The sequence below is a fragment of the Antedon bifida genome, chromosome 5 (genome assembly GCF_963402885.1).
Source record: "Antedon bifida chromosome 5, ecAntBifi1.1, whole genome shotgun sequence".
Classification (NCBI taxonomy): Eukaryota; Metazoa; Echinodermata; class Crinoidea; order Comatulida; family Antedonidae; genus Antedon; species Antedon bifida.
Genome location: NC_136230.1, coordinates 14,171,457 through 14,192,848, shown reverse-complemented (window position 1 = coordinate 14,192,848; position 21,392 = coordinate 14,171,457). Strand labels below are relative to the sequence as shown.

The following is a 21,392-nucleotide window of genomic DNA, read 5'->3' as shown; positions in this document are numbered from 1 at the left end:
AAGTTTTAAGATTGGAATTTACATTTCAAGCTTAAAATTAAGACCCTTACGTCTAAAGGTTTTGAAGGATAGAAAACAAATGTTTTAATTTAGTTACATTTAACACCATTGTTTAACCAAATATTGATAGAGGTACAGACAAACGTGACTGGACTTGAGTCCTAGCTTTCCAACTTCCAAAATAACATCTCTACTGTTGTTACGTTAGTGGTTAAATTTGGTTACGTTAGTGGTTAAACTGTTGTTACGTTAGTGGTTGATTTGTGTTACGTTAGTGGTTACTTTTACATTAGTGGATGATTTGTGTTACGTTAGTGGTTAACACAACTATGTCAGTACAAGAGCATCACGTGTCTTCTCAATAGGAGCCATGTATAAATCGTAATCTGAAAGTGAATTAAAAAAAAACAGAAGGCCTAAAGTTGTGTGAACAAAGCGTATAGTACATTGTGTAGACAGGTAATGGGATCCATCATCATTAATCATGTAAACATTATGAATATAAATATCTATAGAAAGATCTATCTACACTTTTCAATTCCTGCTGAAAACCCACTGCGTTCACAACCGAAACGACAAATATCTGACGTCATTGTGTGTTATTCATGTGATGAAGATACAAATTACTTATTTCAATAATTAACATATATGTTAAGATATACGGCCATACTGCGTTGAAACACCGGTTCTCGTCAGATCACCGAAGTTAGGCAACATTGGGCCCGGTTGCGTTCTTGATGGGAGACCGTCTAGAAATAGCGGCGGGTGCTGTATATACACCAGAGAGTGATGGTGCAATGGTACTATCGGACTAGCCTATGATAGGCATGGGTTCGAGGTTATCTGTACCATACTAATTGCATCCTTAGGCAAGATGCTTTACTCTCATTGCCTCGTCCTTCGGATGGGATGTAAAGCCGCTAGTACCGTGTACTTAACAGTGCACATTAAAGAACTTGGTACACTATTCGAAAATATTATTATTATTTACTAGGATAAACGCACACTTCTGCATGTATGTGTCTCAGAAGATCTCACGTACAACAAACACAGAGCCACCATTGTGTATCTAATGAAGGAATGTTCCGGTAAATCTTACGTTTCAAAAGAAGATAAGGTTTGTTTAATGTTAAATAAAATAAGGTTACGTAATTAGTATTTAAATTAAAAATGATAATTTGTTTTTGTTAAATTGTGTATACAGTTTTTGTTATATTTAATGTAATAATTAATAAAAGTAAATTACGAATATAAAAACAATAACAATAGGCCCTAATTTACAATATTAAAAATTGTCATAATAGTTTGTTTAATGGATTGAAAATTATATTTATATACCAAATTAGAAGATGTAACAAAACGTGCAGACATTATTACACGACGTGGTCTTCTGTTTTTTTAGAATACATTAGAATCAGTATCAGTATGACTCGATTCCTATTTTGATTAATAATGTAATGATAAAATGTATTCTTTTACATAACATATTCATTTTTAATTTACACAGTATGGCAAATCTGTAATAGATTTGTACAATAAAAACGCGTGTAAGAAATATGACAACGAATTAAGGGCAGGTCAAAAAGCCGAGATAATTGACATATTAAAAGGTGAGTTTAGCAAAGTAGGCTAACAGGTAGGCTGTAAACATGTGTAAATCAGCTGACAACTAATCTTGAAACAATATTGGTATGTCCAGCTGTAATATCACAAAAACTTAAATGAAACACCACTTATTATCTAAAATAGGTTTAGTTTGTAATGTTTTACATTGTCTTATTTTTACTTGTTTATTTTTTTAAGTAAAATAAATAACAATATAAGTAAACTCTCAGCCAATGATTGTTATTAATGCAAGTTTCTGACTCAATACTCTTCAAAACAGATTTTTACTTAAAATCACATTATATTCTTTAACATTTTATTAATAGAATCAAATTGGGATTATTTAAGAAATACATTTTGAGATATTAAAATAAAAATAATAACAATATAAGTAAATTCTCAACCAATGCTTATTATTAATACAAGTTTCTTGACTCGATACTCTTCAAAACAGATTATAGATTTTTTAATTTACTTATAATCACATTATATTCTTTAACATTATTAATAGAATCAAATTAAATTTTGAGATATTTATAATTATTGTTTGAATAATAACAATAACAAAATATGCATACACACATATAATTATTAATATAACAAATATATAATCAAAACTATGACAATAATAATACATTACAAATAACGTACACACTGTACATATCTATTTTCTATACAGTAATAAAAACAAACAAACAAAAACCTGTGCAATATAAAAAATACAATATCAAAATCAAACAATAAAAACACATTTCAACCATGAACAGGACCGTGATCTTTAATCAATGTTTTTATTTCTTATACCTAACTAGCTACTGTGTATTTTATACTGTGGACTTTGGGTTTGAGAAAATAATTATACATACTATTTTTTAACGCATTTATAGCCCGCTTTACAAGAAAAAAATCAATTTAACAAATATATAAAAATCAGCCATTTTTAGTGTGTACATTTTGTTGGTGATGGGTGATGCCTCTACAAATAACTGGTTCCAACGCTTCACCCATTTTACACCAGTAAGTTGTTTCGTGAGTGAGGTTTGAGGTTTTTACTTTATCTTAAATGTTTCATGTACTTTTATTTACACATTTACTTTTTTACACACAAGTACAGTATACATACTGTATTTAACAATACATAATATTTAATTCTACTGATACTGTACAAGCAATGCTAAATACTACTACTAAAGCTTAATAATAAACTACATTTTGGCCTCTTAAGGGCTACCACGCATATGACATCGCTGTATTAAAGGTCCAGTGTGTTGTCACAGGAGCCAGTAAATCAAATGGTTGTTATTAAGTAGCCTATATCGGTAAGGATGTAAGTGACATCCGTTAGGTAAATTGAGGAATTTGGGGGCAAAGTAATTTATTCCCCAGAATTATACCAGCCAAATGAGCGAATAAAATGAGTAACATATGAGTAGCGCATGTGTTTAAGTTAGGTGTTGGATGATGCCGAGGGATGGCTTGGTGGGTAGATTGAAAAGTTTGTACTATTGTACTATTGAACGGCTAATTTAACAATGAAGTGTGCTAGTATGCATCTTAGTAAACAACTAAAAACATTCTGAATTCCTATTGGTTGCCAATTAGAAATTAGCCTATCCTACATTTTTGTGGTTCCACTATTAGATATACTCGTTGGTCTACAGAAGTAAAGTGTAAATTATAACTGTGGTTGGAACTTTGATAAAGTGTCGCGCGCCCTTGACTAACATTCACTTTTTAATTACCCTTTGGAAACAATATACTATTCATATCATCCTAACACTTCTATTACTCTGAAATCTACCCACATCTATATACCACATCCTTAGTTAAAAGAAAGTACCTGTGCTGTGTATAAACTATAATAATTTATTACTTTAAATTCCTTATATTCTAACTTTGTTTTAGGTGGACCATTGCCAGACATAGATATTACATCGCCAGGTATGATTTGTTTTTATTTCATACACTTACATGCGCATAATGTATTTGGTCTTTAAATAAAGACTACTATTGCTTTTATAAATTCTAGTGACTGATCGTATTTCATCAAATTACATACTACGTTAATTGTTTTACCATGTAATGTAATATTATTAGGCTACAAACACATTATAACTTCGAATACGATTGACTTGAGTGTATCTTAATTATCTATGCTACTTATTATAAATCCGAATTAATATACAATATAACATGAGACACCTTTGAATGAGTTTAGCTTAGACTTGATAAAGTTCATAGCATTGTACACCAACGTTATTATAATGTATTTACTCAAAAACAGTAATGTTCATTTTAACATTGTATTAAATTACATAATTAACAGATCTAGATATTCCATATGCGATTACTGCTCGTGGTAAGCTTGTAGAGAAGACTTACATTGAAGCATTAACAGAAGGTAAAATTGAAGTGAATCTTGGAATGGTTAAAGTAATTGGACAGGAAGGTGTTGGCAAAACTTGTCTTGTCAACGCTTGCATTGGAAACAAGTAAGTAGCAATTAAGAATGATATCACGAACATAATGTTAATGTTCATAAGCGCGCAGTTCGTATGAGAGCCATTTTCAATGCTATTGTAGGCCTACATTCACACTTGTGCAATTGGATGAAACGGGAGGCGGCGCCTTTTTTAAAATTATTATATTAACATTTTATTCAATAATAGAAAATCGTAAAAAACGAGGCCATCTTCCAGATGTGAATATTAACAATTAATTTATATTAATCTTGACTGTAGAATTTGTTTATTATTATTATTTTCAGTTTTTTAAATGTTATTTACAATGTATTTTTGATGTAGGCCTAATATAATACTGTACACATATATATGTATTTATGTTATGAACTTACTAAATGCTTTCCCTTTCCATAACTCTGGAGATTTATTACAGTGTTCACGATAGTGTTTCCTCGTTGCATTTGAAAACATTACAGATTCGTTTTTCCTTTTCAATCCCTGTCTATATTCCCTTTTCGTTTTCAAGATCTAAAATTCCGAATCTTAACTTAGTCATGATTTGTTTAAACTTTAATTTTGAATATCAATTTCGGGAAAAACCAGTTGAATGATTAGTTGGGCTATTATAGCTTTCCAATCTTGAAGTCACGGGATTGAACCCCGTTTGAGTTTGTTAATATAACGTGTAGGTGTATATTATGAATTATTATGAGGGTAGGTTCTGTAAAATGTAGGTGTTTTGGACTTGTAACTGTATCATTTATGTTTGTTATTTTATCTAGACATAGTAGTAGGCCTACCGTCGCCGTATGAGAATTGGTATTATATTTTGTTATCATAAGTACCTAACCAAACTGAATGCAATATCCCTTACTTGTTCTTAGATATTAGTCATTAATTTATTCAATTATTGAGCTTCTATAATTCACACTATGATGGCTAAATGTTTTGTATATATTCGAATATTTTTCAGATTTAACGAAAACCACGAGATCACAGATGGTGTTTCTGTGATCAAAACTGTAGAAACAAATGCTAAAGAACTCACCAAATGGACAGAGGAGGATGAAAGTGGTAAAACTTATCGTTTGTAGACCATTCATCAAACACAATTCATCAAATAAAATTAGTATTGCATTGAATGGGTTGGGAAGTCAATTCATCACATCACATAGATATTACTGCATACCTCTGAATAAAAGTTTAATTTACTATAGAATAAATCATACCAATTTCTCTTACATTAAATAAATAACCTTCTTTTATTTTAATATGTTTCTTTTTTAAATAGAACCCCAGAGATGTTTCTATAAATAAACTCTGGGATAAGACAACATGTAATTATCTTGACGAACAATATAACTATGTATTAAGCAAATTGTATTTTATTGTAACGATTGAAAGTGCTTCAATTTCGACGAATAATCGACAGAGTTTGTGAAGTTGTATTGCTCGCACAAACACAATTATTTTCAATTCCAAGTTGGTGCCAATTGAAACCCTGCTTAGATTTCAGATGTTCTACTACACTTTTCCCTTTGAAATTTATAATCGTATTTTAGCTAGGCTCTGAATTTATGAGAACGCAGGTTGGTCACGTTACAAGCCTAACATGCACAACATTTTCAAACAGTTTTATAAAAAGCATACTGTTCAAAAAGAACCGTTTAATATCCTTTTCCATTTGAATTACACGTACTGATGCGAGAGAGTTTGGGCAAACTCACGTATATACGCATACGTATCCGTACACAACGGATAAGGTTGAACTTTGTGTTTACCTACCGTTAGATGGCCATACTACTGTAGTGGGATGTACAGTACGCTTTTGTCGTTTTCTTTAAACATTTTATTTAAAACCCTGTCTGAACCGAATAATTAATCATTAAAAATTAAAAACATATTTAAACTTTAATTACTTTTTAGATGATCCAACTTCATTGTTTCGAAAACATGCCGAAGAAAATATTAAAAGGATAATAGAAGTTAAAAAAGAAGTTGTAGTAGAAGAACGTAAGGTTGGGTCCTCTTTGGAAAAAGTATGTATATACAATATAAATATTTAGGCTAGTTCTATACCTTGGAATTACAAACTATAAAACCAGCATGACTTTACCTTCTTAAATAATATATAATTAATTATTATTTCGTTTAGGTTGTGACTAACGAAACAGCCTCGAACAGTGGTACGTTTAATTATTTTTTACATCGTGTAAACCTAAAATCTGTTTTTCAAAAAGACATTCGCAAAGTCCAGTAGAAAATGTGTTTCTCAATTTTTCCCATTACCATAGATACATTAGGAATACAAGATCAAACTTAAATGGATATATGATTTAATCCGAATAACACATGAGGCTTAAAACGTATTTTGTTTTTATAATTGTCAATGTCTATGCTTTATGTGTATGGACAATCGTTAAATTATACATAAACAAACAAACGTGCTGTGTATAAATTGTGTGATTAACTGTACTACGTTTGTAGTTATCATAGAATGTTGTTCACTCCAGAATATAGATAAATGATTAATATAACACTTATTAATGTGCAGGTAATCCAAAAATTGCTAAAGTAAATGTGAAAGGAAAGATAGAAGTTAAAGAAGAGGTTGTAGTAGAAGAGTCTAAGACTGCCGCTTCATTTGAACATGTACGTATACACTAACAAAAGCAAATTATTTATATCAGCTAGGGGTAGTTAGAAAACATAAAAAGGTGATGTATCGTACTAACACTGGATCTCATCACTGAAGTAAGGCATTTCAGATACCGATATGGTATAATGGCAAGTGATATCAGACTTGTTGTATGTGAGAACATTTTCTGTGTCATAGTGCTTAGGCAAGATACTTTACTATCATTGCGCTCCATCGGAAGCCGTTTCTACAGTAAGTAGTGTTAATATAGTGTCCCACAGTGTTCTGATTATAATGGTCCTGCACACTGGGCTCATGAAGGGAAAGGAGTTATGTACTAAACAAGTCATCCGATGTGAACACGAAGTAAAAGCAAACATCACTGGATTAACCAACTACCCTGACATTTTCATAATACTGTAGATCATTTCATTTGTTTATTCGATTTCATTTGTTTATTGTTACTTGTTCATTCATGAGCCAGAATTGGCTGGTCTTGTAATTTAAACAAGAGTGTAATTAAATAAATAAATAAAAATAGATAAAAATAGATTTGATAAAGAAAAGCCTCTGGCCAATTTTACATTAGGAAATCATATTCATTTTCGGACATACAGAAATGTCTTTTCTTAATATTTAACTAAATATAATGCAAAAAAATGAATTTGTTGTAGGCCTAAGTTATTTTTAACAAAAATATTTTTAAGCTTTTGTACATTCAGATTGGGTAGATATTCTTTTTCTTATATTTTTATAGAACAGTGGATCAACAATTCACCTGACATTTTCTTAAAATTGCTCAAGCGTACAATTATTTTAAAGAAAACTTTGTGTTGTTTAGTTTAAAACTAATGACAACCTAAAGACAATAATTCAAGTAATTTAGCTGGATATTTACAATATCATACATTTTTTTTTTGCTTTTCAGAAAAGCAATGAGTCAACTGAAGAAGGTGTGTTTTGTTTTTGTCTTACGTGGGTTCATCCCACTTTTATTTCCATATACATATAAACATTATTATGTTGTATTCATTTTTTTACATTTCTCTTTTAACACATTTTCTTTTTCATTAACATACATAGTTTGCTAATAACATTGTATTTTTTTATATCAATGTTCTCAAATTCATTACTAAAATGTTTTTAACAATTAAATAATGTTTTAAACAGGTGTAATTTGTTTGTTGATTTACAATTGTGAAATAATTGCACATCGTTGAGTGAATACTAATGAAAAAACGTCTTAAAAAATCCACTAATTATAAAAATCACTCATTCACAGTTTGCAAATATTATTTAATTGAAATGAACTTTAATATATTCTCAGAAAATCATCACGAGATCATTCTCCGCCATGTTTTTGGTATACCTTTGCAGTGCTATGAAGTTATACGTTCACTCGTACGAATGTATGAGAGCGAACGACAAAATTCCACTGAACAAGTTCTCATAATGTGGCACCATACCATACCATACCATACCATAAACTGACGTCATATCGAATTAGTTGACATAATCGACATGAAAATCTAAAAGTCTATTGACGATGATGATGACAACGACGCTGACGATTTTGTTGACAATGATGATGTTGTCAATGCAAGTGATGTTGTTAAGTTAATTATAATAATTATTTTGAGATGACAATACTAATACAGTGCTTATTTTAACGTTATTTATTTATCTATTTATTGAATTATATTTAAAAGAGTTGAATTTGACCAAAAGCGACGTTCCAGAAAATGCGTCATTTGATGTACGTGATCAACTGGATAAAGATATCATTCAGGATATTTTTGAAAAAGAAGCAGAGATGTCTCCTTTGAAAAACATGTTTAAAATAATGGATCACGGAGGACAGCCGATCTACCATGGAATTCTTCGTGTAAGTTGACCTATGAGACTGCATTGAATTATTGTTCTCTATAAATTGCCTTAAGTTTAAAAAGCGTTAGTTTTTGTTTTGTATTCTTATCCACCCTTTAATTTCCATTAGAAATTGTTGAATATATGTACATAAACAGGTTGAAATTATGAGAAATCAAAGGTAATTGAAACTTGATTGATTTCAATAGCCGAAACTTTCGATTCAATATGAACGTAGTGGAATAAAACGTTTACTTTAGGACATGCCATGCATGTATAAGAAAATAAAGAATGTTTTGTATTCGTTAAATGAGAACATATTTAATTTGTTGCTCTATGGAATCATTAAATCATTGGAATACTCTTCCCATTCAATGCATATAAATGTAGTATTTGTATATATTAATTAATGTTACAACATATAATTGTTTTTATGGTTTTTAAAATTTAGCTCCTTATGACATTAAATGCAGTGTATCTGGTCGTATTCGATTTAAGTAAAGACCTTAATGATCCTGCCATTGTTTTGGATTCAAATGGGGTAAGTATTGTTAAATCTTTACGTACAGTATTTCATCATACTGTACGCCCTTGCAAGATAATTTATTGATTTGTTTAATTGTAAAAACAAATGTTGAGATGTATGTTGTTTGTCATAATATGTTTATAAAAAAATATATTTATTTCAAATTGTTTAGCGCAAACGTGTACACCATTGGACCAATCTCCAATTCATATTATCATCGATTCTCTCAGTTTATTCTCATAGCCGGAAAGTTATTGAGAATTTAAAGGAGAAAGTTAATTTGCCTGTTATTCTTATTGTGGGTACGCACAAAGGAAAGCTTGGAGACACGGAAGTGGAACGAAATGACAGGGTATGTTATATTCGTACTCAAGTCTAGATACATTACTTTGATTTTATGCACATATAAACAAAATGTAAAACAAAAGTAAATATTGCCATTATGTTACGTTATGTTGGGATTAATTGTTTTAATAGATATGTCCATTCATTAGGCCTAGGTTCCAATATTCGATTCCTACACAATTTAAGTTTTTTATTTATTTTAGTTAATATTTAACATTCAACAATAAGCTAACATGTATTAGTACACTTTCCAACGATTTAAAAGTCGATGACCGTTAAACACCAATTCAATAATGTGAAAGAAATATGGTAGAAGGCGCGAGGAAGTTTCTTCGAAATTGTATTTGTTGATATAAATGAAACATTATAAAACATCAAACCCGGTACCGGTGACTTGTGAGTAGATACATTCCAGAGTAAATTTTTTTAGGTTTAAATCTAGGCTAATATAACACATTATTTTAAATGGTTAATTATTTTCTTATTTATATTCATAATGTTGAAATCGGTTTTTTAACTTCATTCACGTTTATTATTACATTTTATATTCTGGTTAACGAGTTTTCCAGTTTAATATTTGTTAAAATTCCATTCCCTACGTTTTTTAGATCTAATTTAAGGTCACAAACTATATTTAATATACAAACAAATACTATATGACCCTATTGCGATAACTTTTTTGATCTTTAACCCGTTAAAAATGTAAAAAATAAGTCGATTCTATAATCGATTTTAATCTAAGTGGCCCGCTATAAATCGGATTGATATTTTCGTTTTTATTCGCGTGCAATGCAACTCTAGAGCTCATTATGTCGGTCGGTCGGTCGGTCGGTTAATCGGTAAACACTAACTTGAGCACGCGACTGCAGCCATGTATATGGCCTTGTTCTTCTGCAATTCACCCATTTTCGATCGATCAATGCAGCCAATTAATGCAGCAAAGAAAAAAAAAACATAGCTAGGCTAGGCCTAAAGACTGTCCACGAGAGGACATTCGACGCAATCTACTTAGGTAGTGCACTTAATATGTTTCTCTCTTTTTATCATGATTTACCATAAAACGTACATTTAATATGCATTCATTTTACAAAACGTTGTAGGGAATGGGACAATATATAAGGTAGGTTATTATATGCATAAAATGCATATAACCAATGTTAATCATTGTATGTATGTGGACTGTTGTGAAATTAATTCAATGTTAGCGTTTCATTCATAAAGCCACATTATACATGATGAACATTTTCTGGTCGATCACCATGAATGTGGGTGTTCCATACACAAACAAATACATGATATTGCATTTATAACCTGTACGGTATTTTATATTGATAAATCTTCACAATTTTAAATATGATACAACCAGATTTGTTTGTGTTTTTTTTAAAATTCAGTCAAAGAAGTTGTTAAAGAAGATTGAAGAAGCTCTGATAGGGAAACCGTACCAAAAACATGTACATCGAATGTTTGCTGTTGAGAACAGCGAAGCAACTACTGATAAGAGCTTTGATGATCTTAAAAAAGAAATTAATAAGCTTATGAACCAATTAAGAAAGATTATTCCGTTGAAGTGGATGCGCTTTCGATGTGAAATATATAATCTACGAAAGGAGAAGCTGATATGTACTTTAGATGAGGTAAATTTGAAGAGAAGTATCCATTATTGTACCACTACATTAACATTGTGCAATCAATATTTTAAAATGGTACATTTTTTGACATACAGTTTTAAATTGTTAAAATTCTTTTAAAATGTACATTATAATTATGTATTTATATTAAAAAGAAAAAAAACCCTTAAAACTGCTCGTATTACACATTTTTACTATTGCAGTAATAGTAGATAATTATATACTGTAGTCCCATATCATATTACAACAATGAGGCTTATAATATACCTTCTTCGAAGACGAACGATTAGAGTATCTGAGTTATCTAATGAACGCTAGCTTTATCTCAGGTTCGAATCTTGTAACTGTCATCTTAGGCACAAACACAGGTTTAATCTTGTACATACACCGTAGATCTGTAATAAAATATAACGGTGACCGATACGATGCAAGAAAAGACAATTAGATTTTTGTATTTTGCTTTACACTTTTCAGGTTAAAGTACTGGCAAGAAAAAGCGGAATTCTTGATGAAAATCAACAGTCGTCCCTCCTTAACTTCCTGTATGATCTTGGTGACATCATCTACATGCCTGATAATGAATCATTAAAAGACGAAGTGGTGGTAGATCCTATGGAATTGGTTAAAGTTATCACCGCGTTTGTCACTGTGATTCCACCTGACTTTCCAGTAAGTTACCTCATAGTACGGGCTGACATTTTCCTTTAAGAAGGATAATGTGAACAACTTAGTTTTATTTTCATTTGTCTCCATGTAAAAGGTTGCTCTGTTTACTTTCTCTCTTTCTGTAAACTCTTAAGATGTCTGTTTCGTTTTTTGGCTTAATAAACTTCCATTTAGAATATTTCGACATCTATTTTAAATATCATATGAAATGTAAGCTTCATAGCTCGTAGTTGGTTGGTACTTCTTCTCTACAACGTCTCAAACCTGCGACGGTTTCTTTTATTTATCAACTTACCATTTACAAGTTCAATTTTACACTGATATTTTATTTATATTTTTTGCTGATGATCCAATTATCCATCAAAAAGAATACGTATTATTACGTTTCACCATCAGAAACACAAATACCATAATATTTATTTTGCATTCTATTTTAGATAGGTATGTACCGCGAAGCCTTTTGGAACCTTAACAAAGGCATACTGGATGAAACGTTGTTACGCAAATTGTGGGAGGAGCAGGGTATTGATATGGAGAAGTTCCAATACCTCGTAGAGTTAATGATTCGACTTGGTTTCATTTGTAGGAAGATAACCTCTACTAGTCAAGTCACGGCAACGGTATGGGTTGTTTGTACTTGACTCGAACTAACTTGGATATTTGGGTTGACAATGGCAGAAATAGCTAGATCTTTGTCTTTTATATAATTATCATACCAAACATTTGTATATGGATATTATATTTTAACCCGATTGATAATGTTTCCTGGCTTATGTGTGTGTGTGCTGCAAGTTGTTTCGATCAAAATAATAACCAAATTAGGTTTAGTGCACTACATATTTTTGTATTCATACTACATTTATTATTGTGTGTACAATTTCAATTAAATGGCGTCTTATATTTTTTTAACATTTTCAATTAATATTTCAGGAATCAGTAGATGTCAAGCAATCGTATTTTGTGCCACTGCGACTTTCTTTTGATACTCCATCCAGTGAAGTGAGATCTGTACCTGATGACAGCCAAGCTATCAGTATCTATTACGACCTTTGTGGATATTTGCCTGACGTAGTGTTTCCATATTTAGTTATTGAGTTCATAAACAAATATCAGAAGGAAACCGGAGATGACCCAGTATTAACGCATGATCATGCCGAACTCTACTTTGACCAATTTCATCACGTGATCTTGTCTCTTGTCAAATTCTTGACTAAGAAGAATGAGCGAAAGTTCCTGTTAAAGGTATGATATATTATTTTCAGTAATTCAAGTAACATCTAATTGTTGAAATTGTATTACGACTTTCCGGCACCATCGGCGCGGTATCAGCACTTTTCCACAATTGCACGCAATCACAGTGATACGCCTTTGTCTTCCATAGATATTTATAAGCATCAGAGAAACTTCAAAACATTATTACTGTCATTAATTGTACTATCAAAGGTGAACAAAAATAATGTAAAACGCAGAAAAAATAACTTTATGTTCTAACAAATACCAATACCGATTATTGATTTAATACGATATATGCCTTATAAAAAAACAATCTTTCAATAGTTTTTGCCACAATCACATTTAGCTTACACAGCTTTGGACAAGATAAAGTATAGGCCTATATTATTCCATTTGCTATGCACATAACAATATACTCTATGCTTTTAAAATATTAGGTAACTATTACACGTAGAAAGGCAATTAAGGAAACAATAAACACAGTATGTGAACCCTCTTCTGAAGCATGTAAAGAGGTATGTATTTATTTGTTTATTTCATAGGAAAGATTTACCTATTATATTGTAGGCTTTTTTGTAAGTACTCGACAAGTAAACATATTGTATTTATTAGGTCCATGTTAAAATGTTAAACCTACAATTATTTCATTTTAAAAAGGGATAATAATCAATTTTGTATAACTTTTGCTAACGATACACATCCTAATTTTATAAACAGTTGTCGGCAAATGCGTTTCTTTTCTTGTCTTTTTGAAAGGTGTTGTCAATGATTGAGATGTCATTTGGACATTCCAAAGACGGTGGTAGGAGGGGGATTACCTTCCACAGATGTATTCCCTGTGATTGTAGCGAGACATCTGAAAAGAAGCATATGCAAATTCTTGGAGAATTCCAGGATGACATGTTGCCATGCAACAGAGATGGTATGGATGTTACACGTTACAAGCGACTCTTTGGCGGTACGTTTAGCGATACTACAGTAAAATATAGTGTTATAACTAGGAAAAGTATATATATTGCTATTGGCTGACAAAAATACTGTGGATACTTCCCAAATGGTAATATTTCAATAGACGTGTGTATATATATAAATCCAAAGGCAAATTACTGAAAAAATGACAATGCTGTGGGTATCAGTGGCTGGATCTCAATGGAGATACAAAATAAAAGCGAAAAGCTAAATCAAAACGAGAAGTAAAACAGCCAGAAAAGTTAGCAGAGCTTTCGGACAACACTAGCCTTTCATCAGTGCAAGTGTATATATATATATATATATGTATGCACCAGTCACTATATAATATATACATTAACAATTAAACAACTTTAAATAATATCTTTCCATCAAAGACATATATGTGGTCTGTGATTTGTTTATACAATAACATCAAATATGTAATCCTAGACAAAGTCACAAGTTCAATAAACGTGAAAAATAGGGTTTAAAAAAACGTAAGACGTTTGACCGTTGAATTTAGTTAGGTATAATATCAGATACGTCAAACGTTATTTGTTCATTATCGCTTAATTGATTTGCTGCTTGTTTCTATGTAGAAAAATGTTCGGTTCGGCTTAGTTAAGGTTTTTTCTGACTGCACTAAACTAAACAACAACTAAAATACAACAACTATAGTATAATATGAGTTTTATACTGATCTAGCCACAATGTTATGTAAACGTTTTATAAAGTAAATTAATAATAATTCTATTGTAAGGCTTACAATTTTTTTCATGATAAATTCGTTTTTGAGATGTTTACTAATACGCAGGCCTATATTCTTTTACATAGATACACCAGATGATGTTCCTCAGGCTACAGGTTAGTTGGTTCCAATTTTTGCATCAAGTGCGAATTGTTCTTTCAGATAGGTACACACAATGCAAACATCCCGTAGGATGTACATGCCCTCCTATATTATTGATCTGTTTTGAGGCTGATCGATGGAAATGTAATGGGGATTATGCATATTATTGCAATGTATTCGTTCGGTTTAGACCCGTCAACACCTAAACATTAGAAATTTAGATTTAGATGGTCTCTACGATTAGGGCATTTATGTAACTTTTCAGAAATCTTTGTACAGAAATAAGGAAGTCGCGAATAGTTGAAGAATTATTAGAGATTAGATTTAGTATCAGTATAAGTGTTTTATTTACTATAATACATTTATGCAAGCAGTAGCAACAAATGCATCCAAACTGAAATGCCTCTCTCATTAAATAGTAAATACAAAAGATAAACATAAACACAATTTTTGAAATTCAATAAAATGAGTTTTATTAAATATACCTCATATAATTTTTTATGTGATATCATTGGGAAACCTGAGCTGCACTGACGAGATCTAATAAGATCGAAACAATACTGTCTGCATATTGGATATATAATATACAGACCTAAACAAAATTTAAACTTAATACTAGAAATTAGCAAACTATCTAGGATGTATTATTGTTATCAGACGGTGTGTTATAGTCAATTTTACCTGAATCATGCAATATTTGTCGCACAAAGTAAAACATTGAACCGTCAAACAACTTTATAGATTACATTTCATTTTGTTCAGATGTTTATTTGATTTAAATTTTTTTTAGATTCAGGCTTAACGGACAGAGAATTAATCGATATAGCCAAAAACCTGGGCAGTGAATGGAAACAGCTAGGATTATGTCTGGGCTTTACATCGGATAATCTTTATCAATTTGAACATGACAATCGTGGTAACATACAAGGAGCAATGGTAAGCATGTTAGGCGCTTGGCATAAAAAGTCCAAGCGTTCACTGCTAACTGACGCTCTCCGAAACGTAGAGAGAAATGACTTAGCTCGTAAAGTTGACGATATGTAGGGCACCTAAGTATCGTAAAGTTGAAACCCTACCATCCGCTTCAATTAGAAAAGACTAGGCATCATCGTGGGATAAATCGATAGAACCTACTTGTATTGCGAACACAAATCGTATTTTAGAGCATACGTCATCACCGTTGCCTCATATATTAGTTTATGAGGTTTAGTTATTTTGAAAAGTTTTAACAATTTGTACTCTGTAAATTGAAATCTCCTCTTTCGTTTACTGTCCCGATGCAAAAGAACACTGTCATTTCCGTTGCGAAATACCATAACAGTAAACTGCAGACTACAGACTTATGTTACAGTGATTCTCATTTGCGTGTGTCTGTTTTTGACATGATACTAACAACACTTATTGAATATCATGACGCATGGAACTATTAAGGTTGGATATATATATATATATATCTTACTGTGTCGTAAATGTTTTATTCCATATCTACCGTAAATTAGATTAAATAGTCGGTGTTGCATTTTAATCATTTATTAAGTTGGTTTTACTTTCTTCTCATTTGAATACTCAGTTATAATAAATTTAGTATTATTTGTAATGTATTAAATGTATGGAACACCCACATGATCACCTGATTCTCGGTTACCATTAGGTTCGAACAGTGCATTATCCAAAACTTAATGAAATAAATACGTAATAATTGTATATGTTGTCAACAATAAAGAAATCAACAGAATTGAATGTTATGTTATAGTTAAGACATTTTATATTATAAATATTGTGAACCAGATTTAACATCCTATTTTCTGAATTATGTTATACTGTATAATAAAATGTATAATACAATTAGTAATACAATAAATTGTATAGCATAATGAATAGCGAGCATCATGTGGATGTTCTATTTGAAACACTGTAGTGTTATGTAACAGGATATATTTAAATTAGTAAATAATTAGTAATAATAAATAGTTCGATTAAAAGAAGAAATAGTTGTATGAAGTTTGTTTAAGTATTTTGTGAGATTCGCTCACTTTTATTTCTACTTCAGTACTTTATAATCATTATTGCAATTAATTAAACAAGGTTAAATATCATTTAAATAAAAGAAAACCTGTATCTACAGTACAACCAACATTGTTGAATCTTATTTTGATTATCTGGCTGCCGAATATTTGATTTCTTTATCTATTGATCTCCGAAGTTGTAGTTCCATTGACTTATTTAAACCTAAATTCAGAGATGCTATTTTAAATAATGATTTTATTATACACGTTTTGGCACACTTTATATTCTGTTTTGTCTTAGCATTCTCATGTAGCGTGATGTTTACATATTAGTGGATTATGAATTTTAACAAATTTGCATATTTGAGGGTGCCATGTTTGTACAAATGTGGTTGTTTGTACATTGCACATATCAAGACTTAACAGGACCCCTTAATATCAGTTCTTTTTTCTGCACGGGTGATCCCCGTTAAAGATATATTGTCTCCCTGAAAAATATTTGTGTTAATGTTTTTGTTGAATATGCTATTTTAATGTCACAAAATAATTATTCATTATGACCAAAAATTGGATTGAACAAAGTATACATTTCCCTGGAAAAAAAAGACAAAATAAACAGTCAAAAATTGAAAAATTGAAAAATATTTTCAGTTATAAAAAGACAAAATAAACAGTTAAAACTGTTTATTTTGTCTTTTTGTAACTGAAAACATTTTTTTACGGTAGTGATTAACTTTATTACAACTACGAAATGCGCTATTCAAAGTCTTCTTTTATTTAATATTTCAATTAATCTAATTTTTTTATGTTTTTGTGGACAATATATCTTTAAAGGTGGTTAATAAAATAAAATAAATTATTTTGTGGAATTTTTATCCAAATAATATGTTTCCTATTTCTCTTAAATATATTTGACTATGTTACATTAAAATATATTTGACATTAATAATCATTAATTGTTTATTAAATTTGAAATTTCATTTTCTAATAATATATTTTGCCCAAGGCAAATCGTGGCCTATTCTCATGTTATCCGGTCGTTCGCAATAAATCTAAACTTAGATCTTGTGAAATACAACCAATTGGTGAAATGCGTTTAGTTACCTATTATAAGGATTTCATTACATTTGTTTGGGAAACCTTATACTAGTATTCTACAGGATATATAGAAGTACTGGTACAAATAAACATCTTAAACACAGGTATATCAGTGTAAGAGTTGTGTTCTATAACCCTTATCACCCCAATTGGTTTTAATGAGACTAGATTATCTTTTAGAACTACTGTTTTTACGGAGGTCTCTCAAGGTACGTCAGTGTAGGCAAGCCTTTCTCATGATATCAATGTTGTTTGTGTCATAGCTTCTTTCTCTTCTAATTCTGCTGACGATGATGTTGTCACAGATCTGAAGATAAAATACAGAACGTTTAATATTATCAATAATAGGCATTAACACGTGTTTCGCTTTCGCATTATGCACAAATACACCCAAGGTACGATCGCGGTTAGTTTAAATTGCAATAGCTATTTTACGATTCAACATTTTTGTTCAGACGATGGTATTCAAAAGTTATCGTATTTCTGTAACATACGTCTAAACTTAAATTAGATAGACCGCACACATAAAGGCCTACCAAAGTAAAATGTGCTTTCTAGCAGATGCGCAGACAACAAGCGATGCAAATATTAACTTTGTAATTACACACACCTAATACGTGCTCTGATAAGAAATTAAACATCTTATTGAACCCATTATGTACCAACGACTGCGGTATACAGTGTATATTTGTGTAACTTGTGTAAACAAACTCTTCAAACTTTTAAGTTGTATAATTTCATCCATTGTATCTGGTAACTTTCTATTGGCAGTTTCGGGTAAAAGTAAAACAAGTACTCCAGATGAAATCGCTAATACACTGAATGTTAACATTGCAAGTGGTGCCCAATCCGACCAGATGTTGAACAAATGCCAACATCAACTGACCTATTGCCAAATGAATAAAGCAGTCGGTTAGTTTGACAACCAGATTTCAAATTTATTCCAAGACGCCATCATAAATTGAGAAAATAATAAATCAAAATTAGAAAAAATGCTAATAAGATGCATATCAATGTCGAAAAAATGAAATATTGTTTTTTTCTACGTCTATATAAGTACTGTATTTCTATTAATATAACTATTTTTTAAAGGCATTTAATGGCTTGGTTTGCAAGAGTGTTTATTGCGACAGACCACGTACCTCTTAAACTGATCTTAAGGCCTACAATAATTATAGTATGGAACCATCTCAATGGGACAGTTTCTATATGTCCACCTTTCTGTTTGTTTTGTAATTCCACCATTTCGCAAACCATGGCCTTTGTTTTTTTTTTAGATTTACCTCGAGGTCCCACAAGTCGCAATAAACATCTACAGACATATAACATTTTCTGAAGTTTATGGGGCGTATCCGCCAATAGAACGATATCGTCGGCGTAGTTATTTCGGTATCGCTTATCTGTATACTACGGATATGATTTGCAGTAAAGTGATTTACAATATCGTTTAGGCCTATATAAAACGAAAATAATTGGGGAGAAAAAAGACACCCTTGCCTATAAGGCCATTCTCACAGTTAAATAATTCAGTGCATCTCTGAGTAGTTTTAACACAAGATTGTATTCCGTCATAATAATTTGTTAAAACATCGAGAAAATTCACATTAAATGCCAAGCCTATTACAATATTATAATCATTAGTCCAAATTTATAAGGCGGTTGTTAAGTACCGATGTAAAAAGTTTACTAAATATTTTAAGTAATGAGATTGCCCGATAATTGTTCATTGTCCATCTATCAAATAAAAAAACAACTGTTGTAAAACTTAAAATATCAGTATAATTATTATTAAAAGGTAAGCCCCATCCCATGACGTCGATACAATAATATGTCTATATAATATGTCTATATAATACAATGACAATTGGTTGAACAGTTGGTTGCTCCTTTAAGGTTTAGGCATTTTTTTATTTTGAACACATTATTTAACTTCTCATTAAGTGAAAACCTAAAGAGAGCGTCTTTTTCTCCTAGTAGCTAGACCTAGACTAGCTAGAACCACCTTAAATAATTAAATATGGTATAAATAAAGTAGGGTTATGCTAACCGTCAATTAGTTGGAACTCTGCAGTATAGAAAACTATAATACCAAATGACTTTAAGCTGGTGTGGAACTTCAATATTTTCAGCACGTTTCATATTCGAATAGTAATCCATTGGCATAAATAGCGACGATGCCTCCTATACGACCAGGTCTTGGTTTGGAAATTAAAGAATAGTTTGGAATTGATACAATTTCAGACAGTAAATATGGTGTGTACCACGTTGTTGTAACTGATATAACATCATACTTCGGTGTCAGTAGAATAAAAATTCATCGAATGTATTAATAATGATCTAGCGTTGCACGGAAAGAACGTTGGCAAACTAACATTATGAGTGTTAATCTTCATAAAGTGAACCATGCTGATAAGCTCAGACTGTGGGCTACCACAGATTGTATGTTGTCAAAAACTGTTGTCGAATATTGAATGCATAATCTAGGCATAGTCATTTTTTCAAATAAGTGAATTTAAGTTATTGTTGTATCAAGGTAGGAAAATTTACTAAAATAAATATCCGTACTTAAAGGGTCGCTATAAAAAAATAGTTCAATATAGAAAATAAGGAAAACTAGGTACTTGTTTATGCATATACTTTGTGTGCTAAAATTATAATATAATCCGTTTGAAAAGGGGAAAACCTATCAGAGAAAAATCTCCAAATACATTATAAATCTGGTCGACATAGGATAAGGTATTAAGGAAATGTCTACTTTCGTAACAACATTAACGTAAGCGCGCGTCGTGAATTTTAAAGCTTGTTTTCCACTAGCGACGCAACGTAACGAAACCTACGCAACGTAAGCAAATGCCCTTCCAGTAATTGTGTTTGCCCCGCCTTCGTGAAATCACTGACCTGTTTGTTGCGGGTCAACGTTAGCTTGCCGTAGACTTTGACCTGGTTCACCCCGCGTACTTTTGAGTACGCGCTGTACTATGTTTTCCAGTGTTCTTTTGCCTTGCGTTGTTGCGTGAAATCAAACTGATTTGATTTCCTGTGTTGATGTTTGCAGCACTGTTGCGTCGTCAGTTCCCACTTGTGATTACGCAATACGGCACTTTTCGTCGATTCTTCGCTGTGTTACGTTGCGTCGCGTTCTAGTGGAAACCACGGTTAACTTTCTATTCGGGGCTACAGCAATTTTGAGCGGGGTTGGTGAAATCTGTCCACAATAGGTTACTTTTCTGTCCATAATAGGTTACTTTCTGTCCACAATAGGGACTAGAGGGCGCTGTTGTTTGTCCATAATAGGTGACTTCCATAATTGGCTGTCCAAAATAGGTGACTTTTTGTCCACAATAGGGGACTTTATTGGAGTAGTGCGCCATCCATTATGTTGTCCATAATAGGTGATTTTTGTAATGTGTAACTTGTGTAGGAAACTCCATAGCATAGTAGACTAGTAATTAAGTAGCCTGGCCCTAGTATAGGCTAGATAGTGGCCAACCAAGTACTAACTAAACTAGGCCTAG

General features: G+C 31.4%; 2 protein-coding genes across 2 annotated transcripts in view; both read left to right on the top strand.

The window, feature by feature from the left end:
* LOC144843358 (uncharacterized) overlaps positions 1-21,392 on the top strand; it is an 851,823-nt gene that overhangs the window by 721,006 nt on the left and 109,425 nt on the right. The window lies entirely within an intron of this gene.
* On the top strand, positions 738-17,043 carry LOC144842375 (uncharacterized). Its single transcript, XM_078698825.1, has 21 exons — positions 738-800; positions 995-1,117; positions 1,508-1,610; positions 3,511-3,546; positions 3,932-4,097; positions 5,041-5,141; positions 5,994-6,106; positions 6,223-6,253; positions 6,622-6,719; positions 7,634-7,658; positions 8,415-8,590; positions 9,023-9,112; positions 9,270-9,449; positions 10,837-11,079; positions 11,548-11,742; positions 12,177-12,359; positions 12,670-12,981; positions 13,410-13,487; positions 13,729-13,930; positions 14,758-14,787; positions 15,564-17,043. Exons 1-21 carry the CDS (start codon positions 738-740, stop codon positions 15,815-15,817), a joined length of 2,802 nt encoding a protein of 933 aa, XP_078554951.1. The 3' UTR covers positions 15,818-17,043.

Coding starts and splice junctions, on each gene's coding strand:
- LOC144842375 (XM_078698825.1), top strand. CDS start 738: ATGGGAGACCGTCTAGAAATAGCGGCGGGTGCTGTATATACACCAGAG. Junction 9,113..9,269: donor TTGTTTTGGATTCAAATGGG/GTAAGTATTGTT, acceptor CAAATTGTTTAG/CGCAAACGTGTACACCATTG. Junction 14,788..15,563: donor TGATGTTCCTCAGGCTACAG/GTTAGTTGGTTC, acceptor AATTTTTTTTAG/ATTCAGGCTTAACGGACAGA.